The sequence below is a fragment of the Cupressus sempervirens genome, chromosome 2 (genome assembly GCF_028749045.1).
Source record: "Cupressus sempervirens isolate cs-2001-9-10 chromosome 2, ASM2874904v1, whole genome shotgun sequence".
Lineage (NCBI taxonomy): Eukaryota > Viridiplantae > Streptophyta > Pinopsida > Cupressales > Cupressaceae > Cupressus > Cupressus sempervirens.
The window spans coordinates 91761416-91782617 of record NC_143119.1 but is presented as its reverse complement, the minus strand read 5'-3'; the positions used below and the strand labels follow the sequence as shown (position 1 = coordinate 91782617).

The following is a 21202-nucleotide window of genomic DNA, read 5'->3' as shown; positions in this document are numbered from 1 at the left end:
ATATACTTAAGGCCATTCGTGACACTGGATTTAGGATGATGTCTTGTAGATGCATGGAGAGCTTGTTGAGACATGACTAGGTTGAGTGGGCAACCCATTTCAATTTAATGCCATCACAGGAGCAGCAAAAATCAGAATATGACTCCGACATACAGGAATTGAGAATCAGGCACTACAAGGTTTTCAGTGAAATACCACTTGGTAGACCTCCAGATAGAGGTATTGAACATATTATTGAGTTAGAGGAGGGTGCTAAATCCATCATGATCACACCCTATAGGCATCCAAAGAGATTGAAGGATGAGATCGAGAAAACCATCAAGGAACTACTTGCTATGGGGCACATTAGACCAAGTAAGTCACCTTTCGCTACTTTTGTGGTTTTGGTGAAGAAGGATGGAACTCTTAGGATGTGCATAGATTCCAAGGTCCAAACAAGAAGACTGTCAAAAATAGGTACCCCATCCCACGGATTGATGAGTTATTAGATGAGCTACATGGAGCAGGTTTCTTCTCCAAAATTGATTTGAGATCAAGCTATCATCAAATCCAAGTCAGAGAGCAGGATAAAGAGGAGACGACATTTAGGTGTCATTGTGGCGATTTTGAATTTGTAGTTATGCCATTTGGGCTAACTAATGCTCCAACTACTTTTCAGTCCACAATGAATAGGGTCTTTCAGCATCAGTTGAGGAAATTTGTCTTAGTCTTCTTTGATGACATTTTGGTGTATAGTAGGACATGGGATGAGCATGTGCGGTACTTAGACACTGTGTTGAGAATTTTGAGCAGGGAGTCCTTGTATGCAAAGAAGTCCAAATGTGATTTGGGATTATCAAAGTTATTATATCTGGGTCACATTATCAGTGCTTAGGGAGTACACATGGATCCTGAAACGATTTGTGCTATTATTGAGTGGCCTACTCCAGTGAACTTGGGATAGTTAAGAGGATTTTTGGGGTTGTGTGGGTTCTACAGGAGGTTTGTTAGTGGACATTCTAGGCATGCAACACCCTTGATGGACTTGATGAGAAAGGGGGCTTTTGTATGGACTTTTGAGGCATGGGAGTATTTTGATACATTCAAGGAGCTGACGACTTCTTGTCCAGTGCTAGCATTACCATATTTTAGCAAACCTTTTGAGTTGCACTGTGATGCATTTGGCGAAGGTGTTGGAGAAGTGCTTATGTAGGACAAGCACCCGATTGCTTATGAGAGTAGGAAGTTCAGGGGGCTCGAGAGGAGCTTCAACATTCATGATAAGGAAATGTTGGCCATAATGCATGCTTTGGCCAAATTCAGGCAGTATTTAGTGGGTAGCAAATTTAGCATAAAGGCCAACTACAATAGCCTGAAACATTTCCTGGGGCAGCGAGATCTTAATGATAGGCAACATAAATGGGTGAGTAAATTACAAGCATATGACTTTGATATTACCTATTTCAAGGGGACACAAAATGTAGTAGTAGATGCCTTGTCACGAAGACCCCATTCGAGCTTGATGACAGATAAATCAGAGGATTGGAGACATTTGATCCTTGCAGAGTATGCAAAGGATACATGGGCATCGGGATTCATAGATGGATCGATCTAGAATAGTGATTTCACCCTTGTGAATGAGCTCATCATTTACAAAGGGTGCATTTGTTTAGTGCTAGGGTTAGAGATGAGGAGAATGGTGTTGAGAGTTTATCATGACTCACCTATGGTAGGACATCTAGGTTTTTATAGAACCTACTGGCAGATTCGTGAGCGTTTTTCTTGGAAAGGGCTTAAAGCGGAGGTGTTGTAGTATGTTAGAGTGTCTTACTTGCCAGCAAAATAAATAGAAGCACTCTTACCCAACCAACTTACTTCAACCAACTTCAATTCCTAATAGGAAGTGGGAGTGTTTGTCCATGGACTTCATTACAGGACTACTAAGAGTCCAGGGCAGAGATTGTATATATGTTGTTGTTGATTGGCTTACGAAGTTTTCCCACTTCTTCCCAATCACTGCTACATACACTACTATGCTATGCAGGTGGCAGATTTATTCTTTAGAGAGTTATTTAGGTTGCATGGCTTACCTTGGAGCATTGTCCGCGATAGGGACATCAAATTTATGAGTCACTCCTGGTAGGAGTTGTTCAGATTGTGTAGGACAAAGCTCACTCTGAGTACTAGCTACCACCCCTAGACAGATGGTCAGATAGAGATAATAAACAAATGGGTGGAGGGGTACCTTCGGAATTACATAGCAGGGCAACAAAAGGCTTGGGTTAAGTGGATATATCTATGTGCATATTGTTATAATTCCACTTATCACATTTCTATCCAAATGTCACCATTCATGGCATTATATGGATATGAGGCACCTAGTTTCATGGATTTGTTGCTATCAGATAGTAGAGTACCCAGTGTTGGAGACTTATTATAGGAGAGCCAAGACTTTGTAAAGGCCCTTAAGGAGAATACCCTAAGGTACAAAATCAACAGAAGTAGTATGCTGATCAGAAGAGGATTGAGCGAGCTTTTGAGGTAGGTGATATGGTATATTTGATGCTGCAACCTTACCGCTAGTCTACTCTCAAAAGGAGTGGTGTCGAGAAACTTAAGCCACGTTATTATGGGCCTTTTAGGGTGATCAAGAGAGTTGGAGAGGTGGCTTACAAGTTGGATTTGCTAGCAAAGAGTAAAGTCCATAATGTCTTTCATGTGTCACATCTCAAAAAGGCGTTAAGGACACCATATTGTTCCTTCTACAGTACTTCCAGCCTTGGATGATGAGAGAAAATTGGTATTGGTGCCACAGGCTATCATTGATTTCAAGGAAAGGAACTTGAGGTGGTGTACTATCAGGGAGTATCTAGTTAAATGGAAGGACTTGGCAGTAGAGGATGTGACATGGGAGAATGAGGAGATTTTGCAGCACCTGGAGTTGAAGTTGCTTGAGGACAAGCAATTTCAGGGAGGGTGTACTATAATGACCCCCATCTTTTAGGCCCTCAATGGAGTTCTTAGCCTTTCATTCTCGGAAGGCTAAGTGGAGAAATAAGGAGAAATGAATTAAATTAAAGTCAATAAATAAATAAATCTAAAGTTGACTTTATATTTAATTAATTTAGTTTTCTAAAAGCACAACTAATTATTGTATTGGAAAGGGGGAAGCTTCTAGAGAGTGCATTTTCTAGAAGCACAACTAATTATTGTATTGGAAAGGGGGAAGCTTCTAGACAGTGCAATTAAATAATATTGTATTTCATTCTAGAAGTGTGAAGGAAAAGAATAAATAGAGGCGAGAGCTTTATTGTTAGGCATCCGATTATTGTTAATTGTATTTGATATGAACTTGGGAGAAGAAACTAAGGGTTTCTGATTTCAGTTAGCCATTGGAGAGCGTTAATTCTTCAGTGTTGCAACCATTTGAGGTGGTGAAATATCCACTGATTTTGGCATTTAGGAGAGCTTCATTCTGGAGTTCTATTTGCACTTAAAGTTAAGGAATAACCGAAGGGTTTGAAGAATATTGAAGGACTATTGAGTGCAGATTTGAAGATTCATTTTTGACAGCGATTAGTAATCGTATTTTTCCTTGCTGCTACAGTACGTGTGAACAATGCCATGCTACAGTATTTATACAACTGTCATCTCCATCCGTGGACATCACTATTATCAGATTCCTCTTGCAACTATTAGTAGTTAGCATTAGGCATATAATTTTGCTGTTGTAAGTGATAACTCAGTAACAAATTTGGCATTGCTGTAGTCATTATTGTAAGCCCATTTGTCTTGGCAAATTCATAGCAGCATTGTACATGGGAATGAATTCAGTAAAGGAGATATACATTGCATACTATTTGTTTGACGAAATGTCCATCTAGCCAATTATTTGTCAAAATGTCAGTTGGCTGTAGGTATGCATTCCATATCTAGTTTCCATGTATATGCATTGAAAATACCAAAAAAGAACTGCACTCTTATATTAGTTCATTGTAAGAGGTATTGTAATATCATTTGCAATTATTCTAAATTTCTTAGCATCATTCAAACTATATCAAACAATTTGAAACACAAAAAAATCAGAAAAGAGAAAGGCAACATACAAGTGTTTGACAATATTCCTTGAGCGAAAATCAGTCAGTTTGGGCAAGGGATATTACAACAACTATATTCTCTTATTCCACAACTGTATACTTTTGTAATGCCCCTTTCCTAATGTGCCCTAGAATTTGCCCAAAATTCACAATTGTAGAAGATTAGGGTTAGTTTATACCGTCTACAGGGTTTCTTCAATTATGGAAATCCATAAATTGAAATTGACAAAATTATGGTTCATTTATAATCAATTTGATAGATCGTTGGATGTAATGTCACCAAATGTTGGCGAAATAAATAAATAAAATCAATTATTTTAAAGTTTCTGAAATAAATTCATATTAAAAAGCTGACTTTATTTCAATTAATTTAATTAAAACCAACTTTAATAAAATACGTATTATTAAAAGTCGCTTGATTAATAATGTGAAATCATTATAATGTCAACTTTAAATTATAACATAAAGTTGCATTTTGGGGGGAAATGAAATAAAGTATTTCTCTGAAAATAGGGAAAAGGCTATTATAAAAGGAGGAAAAAGGGAAATGTGAAGGCATTCTAGAAATTGTTATTTTTATTTTGAGTCTTTTCTCTATGAGCTTGAAGCTTTGCTTGAAGGTCTAGTAAAACCCTAGGAAGAAAGCCCTAGATGGTTTGGGGATTTGAACGGAAACCCAGGTGTGCCCCCATGGTGGATTCGCTTTAGGATTCACAAGCACATTACATTGTTAAGTCACCCATATTGCAGTGATTATTTGTGGGTATGTTTATGGAAGCAACTTCTCTTATTTATTGGTCGCTATTCTTGCATGTCATTCAATCTTCTTCGGTATGCTACAAATGATCATATCTCACACTAGCTTGATGATATTGGAGTGGAATCAGGTAGGTATGCTGCATGTAAATTTTATGCATGTTCTAACATTGTAACAACAATAGATTTGATGTAAAGCCATGCATGTTTTATATCAGAATCATTTTCAATAGATTTGCCTTTGAAATTGCTTATTTCCTTGGAAGTTTACATTGTTTCTTTGCATATTTTAGTTTGTATGTTGTTATTTTGCAATGAAATGGAGCAGAACATGTCAAGATTTGAATACCCAAATCAGATTTGAGACAATATTTGAGTTTGGGATATTTCAGTGGTATCAAAGGGCAGTGACCCTGCCAGCCTGTGAGGGTTTCAATTACATGACAGATATTGCAGTTGCATTTGTTGGATGATATTGCATGACAATTTGGTGAATACCCAGATGATTGAATGACAGTTTAAGAGAAATTTAGGAAGAGGGTTACCATTGCATGTTATTTCTGAACAATCCTAGTGAGTGGATTTGCATTGCATGTTAGTTTGGTGGATACCTAGATGGTTGCATGTCACTTTTAATCAGTTTGCGAAATTGGGCTATTGCATGTTGGATTTAATAGTTGCATTTGGATCAGATGGTAGCTATTAACAGAAATAGTGCATATGTTTGAATTTATTATATAAGCTCTTAAGAGTTTGGTCTACACAAGTATTATAGTAGAAGTAAAGGGAAACAACAAGAACATGCACTACCAGAAGAAGCAGAAGAACAAGATCCTTTGAATATGCAGACCAAGGGAATAATCGTGGGAATGGTCAGCCTAATAGACAGGATGTTTTGGCACATTTTTCTCAACAACAACAACAACAAATGATGTAGACTTTCATGAAGTCACAGAAACAACTTTTGACTGCAATTGGTAATTTAAGAGTACAACCACAGTCAAGAAATCTAGATGTTGAAAGAAGTCAAGGCAGGCGGGAGAATTCTGCTGGAGCAGCCTCTAATGTCGTTAGGACAACAAACACAAGGTCTAATAGACCACTTCAACCTACTTTTATACTTAAAAGAGAAGAACAATCATCTTAAAGTTCAAAACAGCACCATAAGAGAAAAGAAAATTCAATGGAGTTATGCAAATCTACATGGAGAATTTTATAAACACGCAGATTTAGTTCACGAGGAAAAAAGAAAAGTATTGGGGATTGAATCACATGAGGCTTCATCATCTCCGTGGGATGATTTACAAGAGAATTCTAGAAGAGAGATAAACATGAATTCTCTTGATGTTAAGCATGAGATTGGTATGGATAATAATGGCATGGATTCATTGGGTGACCACAATGCATCTTCTAGTGTATTAGTTGATTCCATTGATAATGTAATTTATGCACATGAAGAAAAATTGCAACATGGTATTTAAAACGCAAGTATTGAGAATCAAGTTTCCGATGAAGAGTTGCTTGTAAAAGTTGAAGGTAGAACACAAATGCATGATAGTTGTGCTGATTGTTATGGCAACAGCGTTATATCTCTTCATCCTCAAGGTCATGCAACCCATGATCATGGAGAAGCTAATGCAATTGAGTCACTAATGTTGGCATTCTAGTTTTGAAAGATGACACGAGTCGGCAGTTGATGATGCATTGTTTAAGAGGACTGAATTTGTTCACCTTGGAACAACAACACTAAATCAGTCCCAAAGAATGGTTTAGAGTTGGATTGGGAAGGCAAAGAAAGTTAACTTGATAAGCCCAATGAGCCAAATTTCTCCTGCAACATATAACTATTAATGGTAGACTTAATGATTCTATGGAAGTTACTATTAGTTAATCAACCACACATGAGTTGTTACTGTGAGTGGATCAGCCACACATGAGTTGATTGTGGGTGTTGGTGATGGCATCTACATTCCAAATTTGATATTGGCACCTAGTTCTTGTGATGGTACAGCTGCATTTTTGTTGGCATTTGAGCCAAATGACATGGGTTGTTTAGGGACAAGTGACTGTCCTATGTGGCTATTCACTACATTTTTAGAATTGTTCAAGTCTACATCAGCTATGATTATGCATTGGAATACGATTACATGATGGGAAATCCTCATGAGATGAGTCTTCTACTTTTGTCTTGGTATCATATCATTGCCATCCTATTTGTTGCTGGTTTTAGATATAACAACAATATGTGGTGGCTGTTGATATTTGAATATGTGAGAGTTTCTTAATATACTCTTTGGTTGGTCTACAAGTATAGTTGAATAACGGATGATGATGCTTTGGTACTAGACTACTACTACTTTAGCTCATGGTACAGGTTCTATATCTGGGATCCAGCTATTTAGTTCAACATGCAGGTGTGGATTGCTTGAGGGCAAGCAATCTTTGAGAAGGGAGGACTTAATGTCCCCAAATGTTGGCGAAATGAATAGATTAAATTAATTATTCTAAAGTTGTCCAAATAAATTAAATATTAGAAGGATGGCTTATTTTTAATTAATCTATTTAAAAGTGACTTCAATAAAACAAGTATCAATAAAAGTCACTTAGCAAAGTTATTTTATTATAATATCAACTTTAAATTATAACATAAAGTTACATTTTGGGGGGAAACAAACTAAAAGAAATAAAATAAAGTATCTCTCTCAAAATAGGGAAAAAGCTATTATAAAAGGAGGAAAATGGGAATAGTGAAGGCATTCTGGAAATTTTTATTTTTATTTAGAGTCTTTTCTCTATGACCTTGAAGCTTTGCTTGAAGGTTTAGTAAAACCTAGGACATAAACCCTAAGGACCCGTTTGGCTACAGGAATAGGAATATGTATTCTGGATTTGTTAATCTAAGAATTTGGATTTGTTAATCTGAGAATACAATATGAGAATATGTATTGCTATTCTATGTTTGGTTCACCAGGAATTTGATGGGGAATATATTTATTCCATGGTTGGTTGTGTAAAACTGGAATAAGAATAAGATTATTTTCGACATCTTATTCATACAAAAATTCATCCAAGCAAAAAAAAAAAACTCATCATCACAGTCTTGAAAATCATAGGACATAGATGTGAGCTTCAGCCCAATCAGACAATACAACTGTCATATCAATGTATAAGAATTTTTACGGTTACAACTGAACGACTGATCATATCTGTCAAGTATTCTTCAACCACAATTTCCGATAATTTTTTTTATTGAACTTCATGCACACAACAGTTGCAAGTAATGCTGCTTTAATATTGGAGGAACTTGTATGAGCTGGAGTAATACACTTCGACTAATCATAATCAACAATTGGAAACGTGGATTTTTTGTTGTCCTTGTCTATATCTGTGTTGAATTTAAGTTTTTGGCAGTGTTCAATAGCTGCGTTGAGCAACAAAGAGAGAGGCACTTGATTGTAGTCAAAGCCCCATCAAGATAGGAGTGGAATTATTTTGATGTCACTGCTGATACTGTTGACCATAGATCATTCAGTATGTAGAGACCACTGTTGGTAAAAATGAAATTAGAGTTTTATATAAATCTGAAGTATGTGGGCAACGAAGTGTGACTCCTAGTTTTATATGAAAGAAATCAGCACTTGTGCAACTATCAACAACATTGGAAGAGAGAAGATAGATTATCAAAATTGCATCTGTCATTTGGGTTTCCAATACCTTCTTCGTTCCCATTGCCATTTCCATTTGCATTGGTGCTATGGCTGTGGCTATTGCTATTACTCACTGAGTTAATAATACACTTGGGCCCATCTGGTAATATGGCAAATCTGGATGGCAAAATGGCCACATAGTCTGGATCTTCCCCATTTGGCACCTCATTCATGGCTGCAATGTCTACTGGAGCATAGATCATGAAGGACCCTGCCGCATCCATGCAAGCTTGAGTGCAAAAAATGAGCGACAATTTTCACAAACTCCAAATTTTTTGTTTTTTAACAAAGTAAAAAAGTGGAATAGGAATAAGTATTCCAATTCCACCTATTTAGGTGCAATTGAGATCCTCATTTTTTTGGGCATAAATGGAATACATATTCCTATTGTATGCCTATTCCTAATTCCTAGCTGCTGCACCCAAACAGAGAATTCAGAGATTTCAAGAATAGACAAATGCCTATTCTAGCCGTATTCCCCTTGCCAAATGAGCCCTAAATGGTTTGGTGATTTGGATGAAAACCCAAGTCAGCCCCCTCATTGGATTCACTTAGGATTCACAAGCACATTACATTGTTATGTTACTCATATTTGTGCTACTATTTGTGGGTATGGTCACAACTACAACAACACTTATGTATTTGTCACTCTTCTTGCATGTCATTCAATCTTCTTAAGTATGCTACACATGATCATATCTTACGGGATTTGATGATATTGGAGTGGAATCATGTGGGTTTGTTGCATGTTAATTTTATGCATGTTCTAGTATTGTAACAACAATATATTTGATGTAATGTCCGTTCATGTTTTATATCAGTATCTTTTTCATTAGATTTGTCTTGAAATTGCTTATTTCCTTGGAACTTTATATTGTTTTCTTGCATGCTTGCATGTTGTTATTTTGCAATGAAATGAAGCAAAACATGTCAAGATTTGAATACAAAATCTGATTTGAGTCTGTATCTGAGTTTGGGATATTTCATTGGAGTTAACTTGAGGTTACCCAACCATAGAAGTGCTAATGTAGGGTGACTTGATGAGGTATCCCAAAAACCTCCTACCCTAGGCCCAAGAGCGGATTCATTATCCCTCTTGGCCTCATGTGGCCCTTACATACATGTGAGGCGATGTATCTAGTGTGGGATCCTATCATGTTCTCCTTCATCTCACTCTCCTAACTTGCTTCTAATGATTGAACACCCATTACCATTTTGGGACTATGAGGAGCATTTATTAAAGGGAGCCCCGAAAACCTATGCTTCCTAGGCCCAAAGGCAGTCCACTTTATCTACCTTTGACCCCATGACTCCCCAGTCACAATCATGAGGTGGCATGCTTAGAAGGTGGCCTCATCACCATCCTCCCAATTGTGACTACCTCATTTTCCTTACTATGGTTCATTACAAAAGTCAGAGGCATAACATTTGTTATATGTTTCATATATTAAACCATTATTGAATCAAGAAGATATCTCTAGTAGGCTAACTCTGACAATCATAAGCAAATAAACAGTCAGATAATCAGTAATTCAGAAGCAATGCAAATTTATGTAGGTCTAACCATCTCGGTATAAATAAACAACTAGATAATCATATAAAGTGATTCAGAGAAGTATGGATGTTTACACAGATCCAATCATCTTTAAAATAAATTAACAGTCAGAGAATCATGCACAACAATTCAGGAAGTAAGCCTTTATTCACTTGATCATTATGTATGGAAATCCATGCCACAATATATAATGCTTACTATACTTTTTTTTTGATCGGTAAAAGGCTTTTGCCAAGTTTTAATTAATTTTAAATTTTACAATGAAGTTATTCCCGTTCAAAGTGCAGGCATGGGGGGCAAAAGAAGGGGAAGAAAAACCCAGACTAGCCCGGGACACAAGCATCCTGCCAATAGTATGGTACATTTGACTTTAATGTCGTAAAGGACTTTGAAAAGGCATACTTTCTCTTACATGAGCAATTTCATAACTTACAATCATTTTATCAAGTATTTTACTTTCTTTCTAATAGTGTTACCGACTCGGCCCTTTCCTTGAATTTGATGGTTACTACATACATACTTGTGTTGCTTTTCTGTGAAATTTGTTGTTCTAACATCTTTATTTTTGCTCCAGTGTTGGAATCAAATTGCTTTTTGATACATTTAGTTTTTATTCTAGAAGACCTTATCATCTTCTTCTTGTCTTCACAAATTCACATTTCTTCCGATATAATCTGCATACTTTCAGAGCTTTGACTAAGATCAATATTAGTATTATTAACATAATATAGAAAACAAACTTAAATATTTCAAATTGCTTTAAATAATTCCTAGATATGAGATATTGAACGACTCTGAATTTAGCAGAACAAGAGAAGGAAGGAAATAATCTAAACTAAATAAAGCCTACCTATAAGAGAAGGAAAAAAGAAGAGAGAAAACAATAGCTAGCTATGATTGACAAAGAATGAAGAATAACTTTGCTAACCTCAAGACAACTCTTGAGGAAGGATGCTTCCCTTGAGTTGATATATCCATAGTTGGTATAATCGCCGAACAATCGGCAAGTTTCTACCAATCGCCGAGTTTTTGGGACTGGTGAGTTTTTCCTAAATTTAATTGTAAGAAAAATTGCCGAGTTTTTGTGAAAAATTGCCGAGTTTTTGCAAAAAATCGGCGAGTTTTTTAGAAAAAACTCTTTTTTTAAATTTTAAATTTTTTTAGTTAAAAACAAAAGCCAAAAAGCCTATATATATTATGTAAGATAGAGAGTTATAGTATGCTAGTAGAGCTAGGAAGAGGAAAATGTGATTGTAATGATGCTTTTACTTCTGGTTTGACACAAACTATTTACTATTATGCTTCCCGCCATCAGCATTCGGCATGAGAATGCAATTTTGTATCCACTATGTATTTATATATATCTAAACTCCTGCTTGTTTCTTTTGTGTTCTCTATAATGAACTCATTTAGATGCATTTTCTCATTGAAATTTGCAAAAAAATGTATTTTGAATTAAATTTTAGTAGTTTTTTAAGGTTCTCCAGTTTTCCTGAGTTTTTTTAAAAAATGGCTGAGTTTTTCCCGATTAAACTTTTGGGGGGCTTGGCGAGTTTTCCAACTATGGATATATCTATAGACCCTTTAGCATTTATGGATATAACAACAAAAGGTGAAAGAATCCTGCACCACAAGGATAAGAATTAAGCAAGACAGAGAACCAACAAAGCTGGAAAATATCGAGGAAAAAGAACCGAGGGTACATAAGGGAGGTAAGAAAAATAGGAAAAACAGAAAAAGGAAACCAAAAACAAAAAATTCTATCAAGAACTAGGAGGGGAAGCACCCAACAAAAAAAAAAAAAGGAAAAAGGGGGGAGGCTAGGGAAAAGGCTCAAAGAATAACACACATATAAGATCCAAAAAAGTTAGATAAATCGTAGGGCAACTTAGAGCTAGAGCAACAAAATGATAGACAAAAGAGGGAAGAAGAGAAAGCTAAAAACTGGCTAAGGAATAGCCAATAGAAAAGATAGCAAAAATATGTTGAAAACATAGTCTAATATTATTGACTATATTTGTTTTTGTTGGTAAGATTATTTTCTTCCTTTTAATCCTTCCTCTCGTAAGTAAAATTCTACCTTTATATAGTCACTGGGGAAGGACAATAACTTGCAACCTAAAAGTGGTATCTCTTTCAAACTAAACATTTCATCTTTAAGTTTAACCACATGCCTCTTCATTAGTATCGTAGCTATTTGTGCTTAATGCTTGGTTAAGGTTGGAGATTGCCAATTGCAAGGAAAAAACATTATGGATGACAGGTTCCTTGTTCAAACTTCATTATTAATAAGACAAAATTTGGTGGTACATATGTGGTGATGTCATCTACTTTGGAACTTTTCTTCCCAGAAGTTCACACCTACTTAGTTGCTACATGACTTGTGATACAAGCCTTAGTGACACAATAAACAATTTGGATTTCATTTTTGCAATTTTAATAATTTTTTGTCTTGAATCAAGAATTGGAACTTTGGTTGGATGTGTAGTGCTGGGGAAGCCATAGATTGTGAAGGCCCAATTCAATGTTTATGTGTATTGTTTTTGCTAAATTGAAATCTCTCACAAAATAAAGTCACTTGTGCAAATAACATGAGCAACATCTAGGAGCCAATATGATATAGATTCTCATGGTAGAGTGGTGATTTAAAACTAAAGAATATAAATCCATTTCCACTAGATGAGTGTGCCAATGTCCATCGTTCAAGGACCCCAACACACTTACATTATTTTAGCAATTTGAAAAACCTGATGCATGATAATGTTTGTCTTTTAGATAACTTATTCTCCTTATACGACATTAATAAATTCCATCCTGAGGTCTCATAATCACCTAATATTATATCAATTCTATGGAATGCTAATATTTTAATTATCCAAGCTCATGCTTTCACTCATATGAACATTGTTAGAAATAGATAATATTGAGAGAGGGGGGGGGGGGGGGGGGTGAATTAGTATTCTACAAACTTTTGCCCATAACTGAATATTGTTAATTACTTTATAACTTGCATATGAAAGTAAACCAACAATGCTGAATAATAAATATAACCATGCACAAAGAGAACTCAACACCATTATTGGTTAACTAGGGAAACCCTGGCCAAGGGAAAACCCCTATGGGGATGGTACCCACAAGATGATCCACTAAACAAAAGAATGCTATTAAGGATATTGACCCTGTTAGGAGTCTGTGAAATACATATGGTGTCTCGAGTCCTTGTTAGAGGACTAGGCCCTGTTAAAAGCCTCAACCTTGTTAGGAGTTGGTAGATCAAATACAATGTATGCAAGAAGAGCCCACTGCCCTAATATGCAATTATACAATAAAGTTCTTCACAAGAATAGGTATACATACAATACTGTCTTACTGCTGTATCTCACACTTGCTCTGATCATATATTAGATTTCGCATCGCATAAGGCTCGCATATCATATAAGCTTTCTTCACAATTGTTTGCATCACATCTACACTTCCTATTATTTGCGCAAAATAAAATCTTTACTTATATCTTGCAAATTAATAAAACTTTGCTCAGTCAACCTTAAATGCTTTCACACGCTTGACTGAATATAAAACTGACTTAGGGTAAACATACTTTTGGAATTGTATTTGTATTTTGCAATCAAAGTAAGCTAAATTGAGTCTGTATGTGTTTGATATGCTTTTGTGGGTTTTTTTGGGGTATGGAGATTTGATTCAGGGTAACCAAGTCAAAGTCAAAGGTAAAAACTAAAAACTAAAAAATTTCATTCCAATATTGATGGTTTCCCTATGATCTATTTGAATCCTTCTTGGGTTTGCTCAGGTTTGTACTATCGTTGGTAGATATTGTGTTGCCGACGGGTAGATTAGCATGTAGATGGTAATTATTTATTATGTAGCTGACAACTTCTGCACGAGCTCCTTGTATGGATTGGATTACTTCAGGGACAACTTCTGTCTGTGAACAACGTAGCATTCGTGTTAAACCTTCTGCTTGAGGACCGTGTGAGAATGTAGTCTCTGAATTGCTAGCTAGTGTGTGTACTATACGTGCCATTTTTGTTAAAGCTTTTGGAGACAAATTTGTTAACTTTTGATGTCCCACTTCGGTCGAATTGTGTGGGTTCCCCATTTTGAGATAAGATGACATGCCTTCTCCAAAGCGGTGACTACCTCCCATTTTGAGATCGGTTCCTTCCGCGAGAGTGTGTTAAAGGAAGGTAACGGTGACGGAAAGAAGGCATTGTGTCTGCAAATTAATCCGAGGAAAACCTACCAAGAGAAGAACAAGCATCGTGCAGACTCCTTCCCCACACCATGGGAGAAAAAGAAGTCTTAAGGTAAGAAAGGGATTCTGGGGAAGTTCTGGACAGCTAAGTGGAAATTGTCAGAACCTTTGCCGCGGAAGATAGAAGAAAAGAGGAGAAACCCTACATTATAAAGGTAAAGCAAGAAGCCGTTTTATGGAATCCGTAGGGAAAAGGAAGTAGTGGAAAAAACAGTTGAAGACAAATATGGAGAAGAACCTGGAATTCGAGTTGTAGGGCCAACAACATCCAGCAGTAAGAAGCAAAAAGTAAGGGCTGACCTCTCACACCTTATAGTTCAGTTTGAAGGACTGAATGACAGCGAGTGTCGGAAATGGTGTCAAGAAACTCTAGACATAGAGGTAATCAAACAAATTCTGGTACGAGCACAAGTGCATTGGGCCATACAACTTCCAGTATTTTCTATTCGATTGTAACCATGATAGAATCATACAATAGGAACAACAGAACCAGTACATTTATGTACAAGAAGCACCGTATGACAGTTTCTTTCAAACCGAAAGATTTCACTAGGTTTTGGGCATCCCTGGCCAAGGAGGTCGGAAAGTGGAGATCAAGAACTGCAAGCTATCACAGGAACGAAAAGAATATTGGGTGAAATGAGTAGGCCACGATCTTACGCTAGAGGAAATGGAGTCAGTGGTAAAGGGTGCCAAGTGCAGAGGGCTTCAGAGAGATTTTATTCGGGAGGGCCACTGGAGATGTATCATGGATGTCATCAAAAGTAGGTTGACAGGGGTAAGTTAGGCTTCGGATATAGCTTTGCCGCAGATTGCATTCATGAACAACATCATGAATGGCACAGTGTACGATTGGGCCACGGTCCTCTCCAACAGGATGGAGGGGTTTATGACACTCCAACACCGGACGTTCTTCATGCTACACCATGCCATTGGTTTGTTTTTGGAGGCAGCCGTTAATCAAGTACCACTCGACGATTTTGAGGTTCCACCAAGTGGAAAGTTGGCACTAGGAGAGCCTCCAATATTCTATTGGAGACATTTGGACACGGGTGGAACAATAGTCGGGCAAAAGAAGGTATTCCAAGGATTGGAGGCATACGGAGACACGAACAGTGAACGTGAAGACACTTCAGAGAGCAGTAGGGCCGAGTTCGAGGAAGAGAGTACTTTTGCGGAAGTTGGCAGCGGGCAACGGGTCCACATTCTTCGCCCCTCCTCAGTTGCCAACTTCGGCGCACTTGACCGCCACCACCTCACTTATTCCCCCGTTTGGCTAGAGACATCCACCGGTCGTTATGACTCCACCCATGGCAGCAGATGTTTCACTAGCGGCCACGACAGATGTTTTCTCGACGATTGCGGCGGATGTTGTTCCCCCAATGGCCACGACCGAGGGATGCCTTCCCAGAGTTGTTCGCTAGACTTCATTGCACCAGCAGAGCCAACCTCAGAGATGGTAGAGTCGCTAGCACTAGAGCCTGAACCTCAGGTTCGATTAGATGCGATTGGCTCTGATGCTGTGGTCACCATCTCGTCCTCCTTGCTAGCAGATGCTCAGCCAACACAGTCAACCTAACCAGTACAACTAGTTCCGTCGGTACAACCAGCACAACAAGATGAGAGCATGGAGCCAACACAGACACCACAACCCAAGAAGATGGAGGTGATGGACAGCGAGTGCATCCTTGCGACAACAGTTCTGACTCATTGCTGCAGAGGTCGGTCTGTCCATTCAATCCCCAAGGCATGTAGGGGTATCCCCAGGACTAGCTGCCGTATCAGAGCCACAGGGGGTGGGAGTTCCACAATCCGAGGATGCCCCGAGAGAGGAGGAGGCAGCACCGGATGTGGACGTAGCCATAGGTGAGGCAGAGATGGAGAGTGATGGGGAATGGATGATGGACGATGTGGCAAAGGAGGATTATGGGTCAGATGAAGAGAGATGCAGGGACTACCTCAGAGCCATGTAGGTTACGCTGAAGAAAGGACACACCATTGCATTATAGGCTTTGACTCATCATAGAGAGTTGCATTTCGTTCGGGCTTATATTTGGGGGGTTTTTCCTAAGCGGTTTCGCTCCTGCTTTGAGGACAGGGGTTGGTCAACAGTTCAGACACCGGAGATGTTGGCTGATTGGGCCACCGAGCTTGAGTTGGGACCATGTAACACTGCAATAGAGAAGCTGGTGCACAAGATAGTGGGGTTGTATAAAGGCGTTTATTATGCTCACAAGCGTGCAGAGGCGGGCAGGGCATCAGAAAAGATTGCAGATGAGAGATCTCTGTCAGTATAGAGGGAGACTAGAGAGAAGTTAGCTGTGGACTTGCTTAGCCAGCAGGCAGCGTAGGCAACTGAGCATGCAACACTATTGCAGGGCAAGGAAACAATTGAGCAGGAATTGCAATTAGCTAAGGCCTAGGTTATGGATGCGATGCTTCTTCTGAAAGAAGCCATAGAGGTTAATACGCGGACTAAGAAGGATTTGCGAATCCAAACGGATCAAGTGTACAAATTGCGCCAACAACAGAACTCTTCAGAACACAGCCTCCTCCCTAGTATATATTATTTCTATATTGTATGTTTTTGTCTCCTATTTTGTTAGTTCTGAAGTCGCCACAAGATGACTTTTCTTTTTGGGGGGGATGATGTCGTTAGTAGATATTGTGTAGCCCATGGGTAGATTAGCATGTAGATGGTAATCATTTATTATGTAGCCGACATGTAGCCGACGGACCCTTTCGGGAAGGTTCTTCGGAGAGGTATATGTACACCGTTCGAGATCATTGTAATCATGATTGTAAGCACTATGTAATCTCTTCGGCATGTATGCGAATAATAAAAAGAGTACTGCTGTTACATGTTCTTGTTTATTGTCTGTATGCATTAATCTATTTACCCCGTACAGTAAACATGTACAGCCTATTTTGTTTGCTCCTTGTTAGATTCCATTTGTGAACTGGACCAGATTGTAGCTCTCTCTGATTCAAAGTGGGCTTTAATTTGGTTAGTCACCAAGTGAATTTGGTAACATAGATTATAATATTTATAATTATATTTTTATAACATTTTAATTCTAGTATAGATGTTAAATATTAAAAATACATTATATGCAATATCTCAGCTTTTAATATTAATGGCAGTTTTGTTTAGCTTGTGTTGTATTAACTTATGTTTATATTTGCATATGATTTTTACATGTTCCTTTGTACAGATTTACCTAGAATGTACACAGCCCCCAAATAATTTTTACCATATCAGGAGCCATACCCCTCCTTGATTATGATTCAGTAGCCTAGCTTAAATATGATGTATGTAACAGCTTGTATGTTTTAAGGGAATATCTTCAAAAATCTAAATTTTCTTTATTAAGTACTGGCAATGCGTGCTGTTTGGATGCCCAATCTGTCGTGAATTGCACTTTACATTATTAGATTGGAATGTATTACTATTAGTTAATTGAACAATATCATTGTACATTTAATCATTTCTCTTGATTTTAACCATTCTTATTTCTCCAGTAGCATATTGTGCCTGATGTTCTAATCATTTTTTGGGGCAGGATGACTATTTCTCATGATTAGTAATTTTCCTATATGAGTAGTCACAAGACAAGGAGAAGACAATGGACAAAAGAATATATTAAAAACTTAAAAAAGTAAAACCATTGTCATCAATTTACTAAAAAATTCTTAGAGATATTTGTGAGTTTTTCCTGTTACAGTTGCTTGTGGTTATTTTACCAATGCATGCCATAGATCTAATGGTCCTAAATAGATGACTACTTTGTGAAAAATAGTCGTCATCATCAGAGTGATGACTTTCGAAATAAAAGACAGTGTTAGTGAGTGAAAAAATTTCCCCACCCCCAAACAAACCTAGATATCATTTCTATGTTAAGAGGATTGGTGGTGTATGTGTGTGAAAATATTATTATTTTGGTATTATTAGATTCCATAGATTTCAGATTACCATGGTTCTGTTAATTTATGCAGGAAAGCAGGTTTGATTAGCTAGGGAAATATTTCATGAGCTTACTTGTGTGTTTATTCTTTTCCATGTGTTTCTCTGCAGTATTCATCAGTTTTTTATAGAGTTGAAGGTAATAGTGTTTCTTCATCTATTCAAGGAGTCCCTTCATCTTCAACTGGATTCCTAGGTGTCACTTCACCTGACAGTTCCCCACCTGATACATATCGGGCTCCTCCAAGGCCCTTGCCCTACGATATGGACCCCAGGTATCTCCGTTTACAGCGTGATGGTTTGGTTTCACGACGTGACAAGACTGGTAGCCATTTGCATGGAGAGTCTGAGCCCCTTAGACGCACCAATAGTGATGGAGATGGTGAGCCATTGACAACCTTGCAGAGTTGGAATGAGGCAGATTATGAGGATCAAGGCCAAGGATATCAACCTGAATCACCTGGAAAACGACAGACCTTAAAAGCAATGATGAGAATTGAATCCAGCCTATCCCTCATGGGAGATGAAGATGTCTGCCCCACTTGTCTTGATGGTATTTCACACTTTTTGCTTTCATATTCGTATTGTTATTAGTAATTATGGTTAAAAAAGTTGAATTGATTTCCATGCAGAAGTAGCAGTCTCTTTAAAATTTTTTATTGATCTCTAATTTTCAAATGTTCCTCTTTAATCAGCAAAGTAAGAGGTATCTTTTGAGAGCTGTTAAATTTATAAAATTGGTCTTAAAGTGATTGGAGCAATTGCCATTGAAGGAGGCAGAGTACAAAGACCAGTCCCTTAAATAGAAATAATTTCTGATACTTGGGAATATAGACTGGCCAACACTAAAGATCCCTCTGATTCAAAAGAAGCAAATAGGCATGATATGAATACATAAACCCAATAGACTATAGAAACTATATTGATAACATAAGCCCCAGGAATATAAAAAACTGATTATAAAAAAACTTCACTTGAACTTTGCTGGGTGAGTCCTGGAGCCTATCAGAGACAAAAGAGCCTTTCAGTCATGCTTCCAAGTGCCTTGGACCATTCCTTCAGGATGCTATGAACTTTTTGAGCAAGGGCATCTAGGGTCGTAAATTTTAATGGTCTCCTGTTTTGTCTTCCATTTATTATGATAAACTCCTTATCCTTTAAGGACAATCCCTTCCAGGCATCATTCCGCTTTTCAGCTGCAGTCCTTCCTGTTTTATTTTACATTCCTCTTCCATTATTACAGGTCAGGATCCAAATTGATTGTTGATATGTGGCAGCAAAGTTTCGCTGAGACTGAGCAGAATCTTCTCTACTTGACTTGTGTGGTTAATTGCTCCTTGTAAGGTTTTCCAATTATGTTATAGAAAACTATAATGTCTCCTTCCGCTTAGTGCTTCTGGTGGACTTATTAGCCCATCTGGTTCCTGTAGGCTATAGAATTTTTTTTGCAAAATGCTACTAGAGAGTGTAATTCCCTATATTAATAAAAAGCTAGAAAGTAAGTATTACAGCAGAAGTTACATCAGGAATCTAGAGCTGATGATATAGGAACATAAGCCTCTATTTCAGCACAAAGATCCTTTCCAACTGTTCATTGGTGAACATAGACATTTTCTCTTCAAAAAGCTATTAAAGTCTTCCATACCAGGCTTTCCAATTCCTTTTTGAACAGATTCTAGACATGCTTTTATTAATTGTCTGTCTTGAGATGTATGTGTATTCTTGTAATACTGTGTTAATATGTTCCACTTCTTTTGTGGTAGAGACACCATACAGAAATGTATCATCCAGAAACATTTGATGGGAGAATGCTGGCAGATCTTGTAATTTGATTCCTTCACATTGTCCTTGTAATTTCATTTTGGTGACTGATTTTAGTGCATTTGCCATTATGACAAATAGAAATGGTGGCATTGGATCTCTTTGTCTTACCCTTTTGCTTCTCGGAAGAAGCCTTGAGGTGACCCGTTTATTATTCAAATTCGGATCAGATCTCGGAAATTTCAAGCCTCCTTGCAAATAATGATGCCCTAGCAAAAATCAGAATTTTGATCTATTTGAAATTGCTCACATTTGCCAAAAAAAACAGACCTTGGATCATGTATCTCCTTCATCAAATAAAATCGCCCAAATCTAGGGCAGAAATTCGCAGCCTTTGGAAAGAAAAATCAGACTTTAAAATCGCCCCAAGCAAGAAAATTCAGATCTGCCTCAAAATCGCCTAGGGCAGAAATTTGTGCAAGATGGAAGAAGAAAAAAATTCCTCCAAGCAACGAAAATCTGCTCCAAGAAGAAAATCGCCTAGTTTGGAAATTGCCTCTCCAAGAAAATTTGCCCAACACATGAGGAGGAAGAAGATGGAATGAGGAGATAAGAGGGGGGGGGGCCCTCCTATACCAAAATTTCTTGTCCTTCCAAGCTGGCCGACTTGCCCTGGAGGAAAGCAAAATTAAATTAGTGTTTTATTAATAAGCTAGATTTAAATGTCATGCTAAAATTACTTAGCTCAAAGTGAAATTAACCCATTTAATTGCTAGTTTTGATCAACAATTGCAAAATGAAACAAGGAAAGCCTAGGAGATGTCAAAATTTGCATTTAACAACGTTTTAGCAATTAAAACATCATTAAAATCGAATTTAGCAAGCTAAAATCAATTTTCAATTTCAATTTACCAATTTCCTTTAATATTTTTAAAATCTTCTAGGCAATATTTTAACCAAATTAATGCAAATTTTTGCAATTAAGTCCACTTTCAATTTCGCAATGCAATTACAATTTTTTAAAACTTTTTTATACAAAATAAATCCTTTCATAGCAACCAAAATAGATTTTCAAATTTCAATTTCAGTATCACAAAAATCTCTTTCACC

General features: G+C 37.4%; 1 protein-coding gene across 6 annotated transcripts in view; it reads left to right on the top strand.

The window, feature by feature from the left end:
- The window catches only part of LOC149571182 (E3 ubiquitin-protein ligase At3g02290-like), a 99594-nt gene that overhangs the window by 7624 nt on the left and 70768 nt on the right, over positions 1–21202 (top strand). For all 6 annotated transcript variants that reach the window (XM_089812755.1, XM_089812753.1, XM_089812751.1 and 3 more), the window contains exon 3: positions 18443–18884. In XM_089812755.1, coding sequence (XP_089668881.1) covers positions 18443–18884 — 442 coding nt within the window. The remainder of the gene's footprint in view (positions 1–18442; positions 18885–21202) is intronic.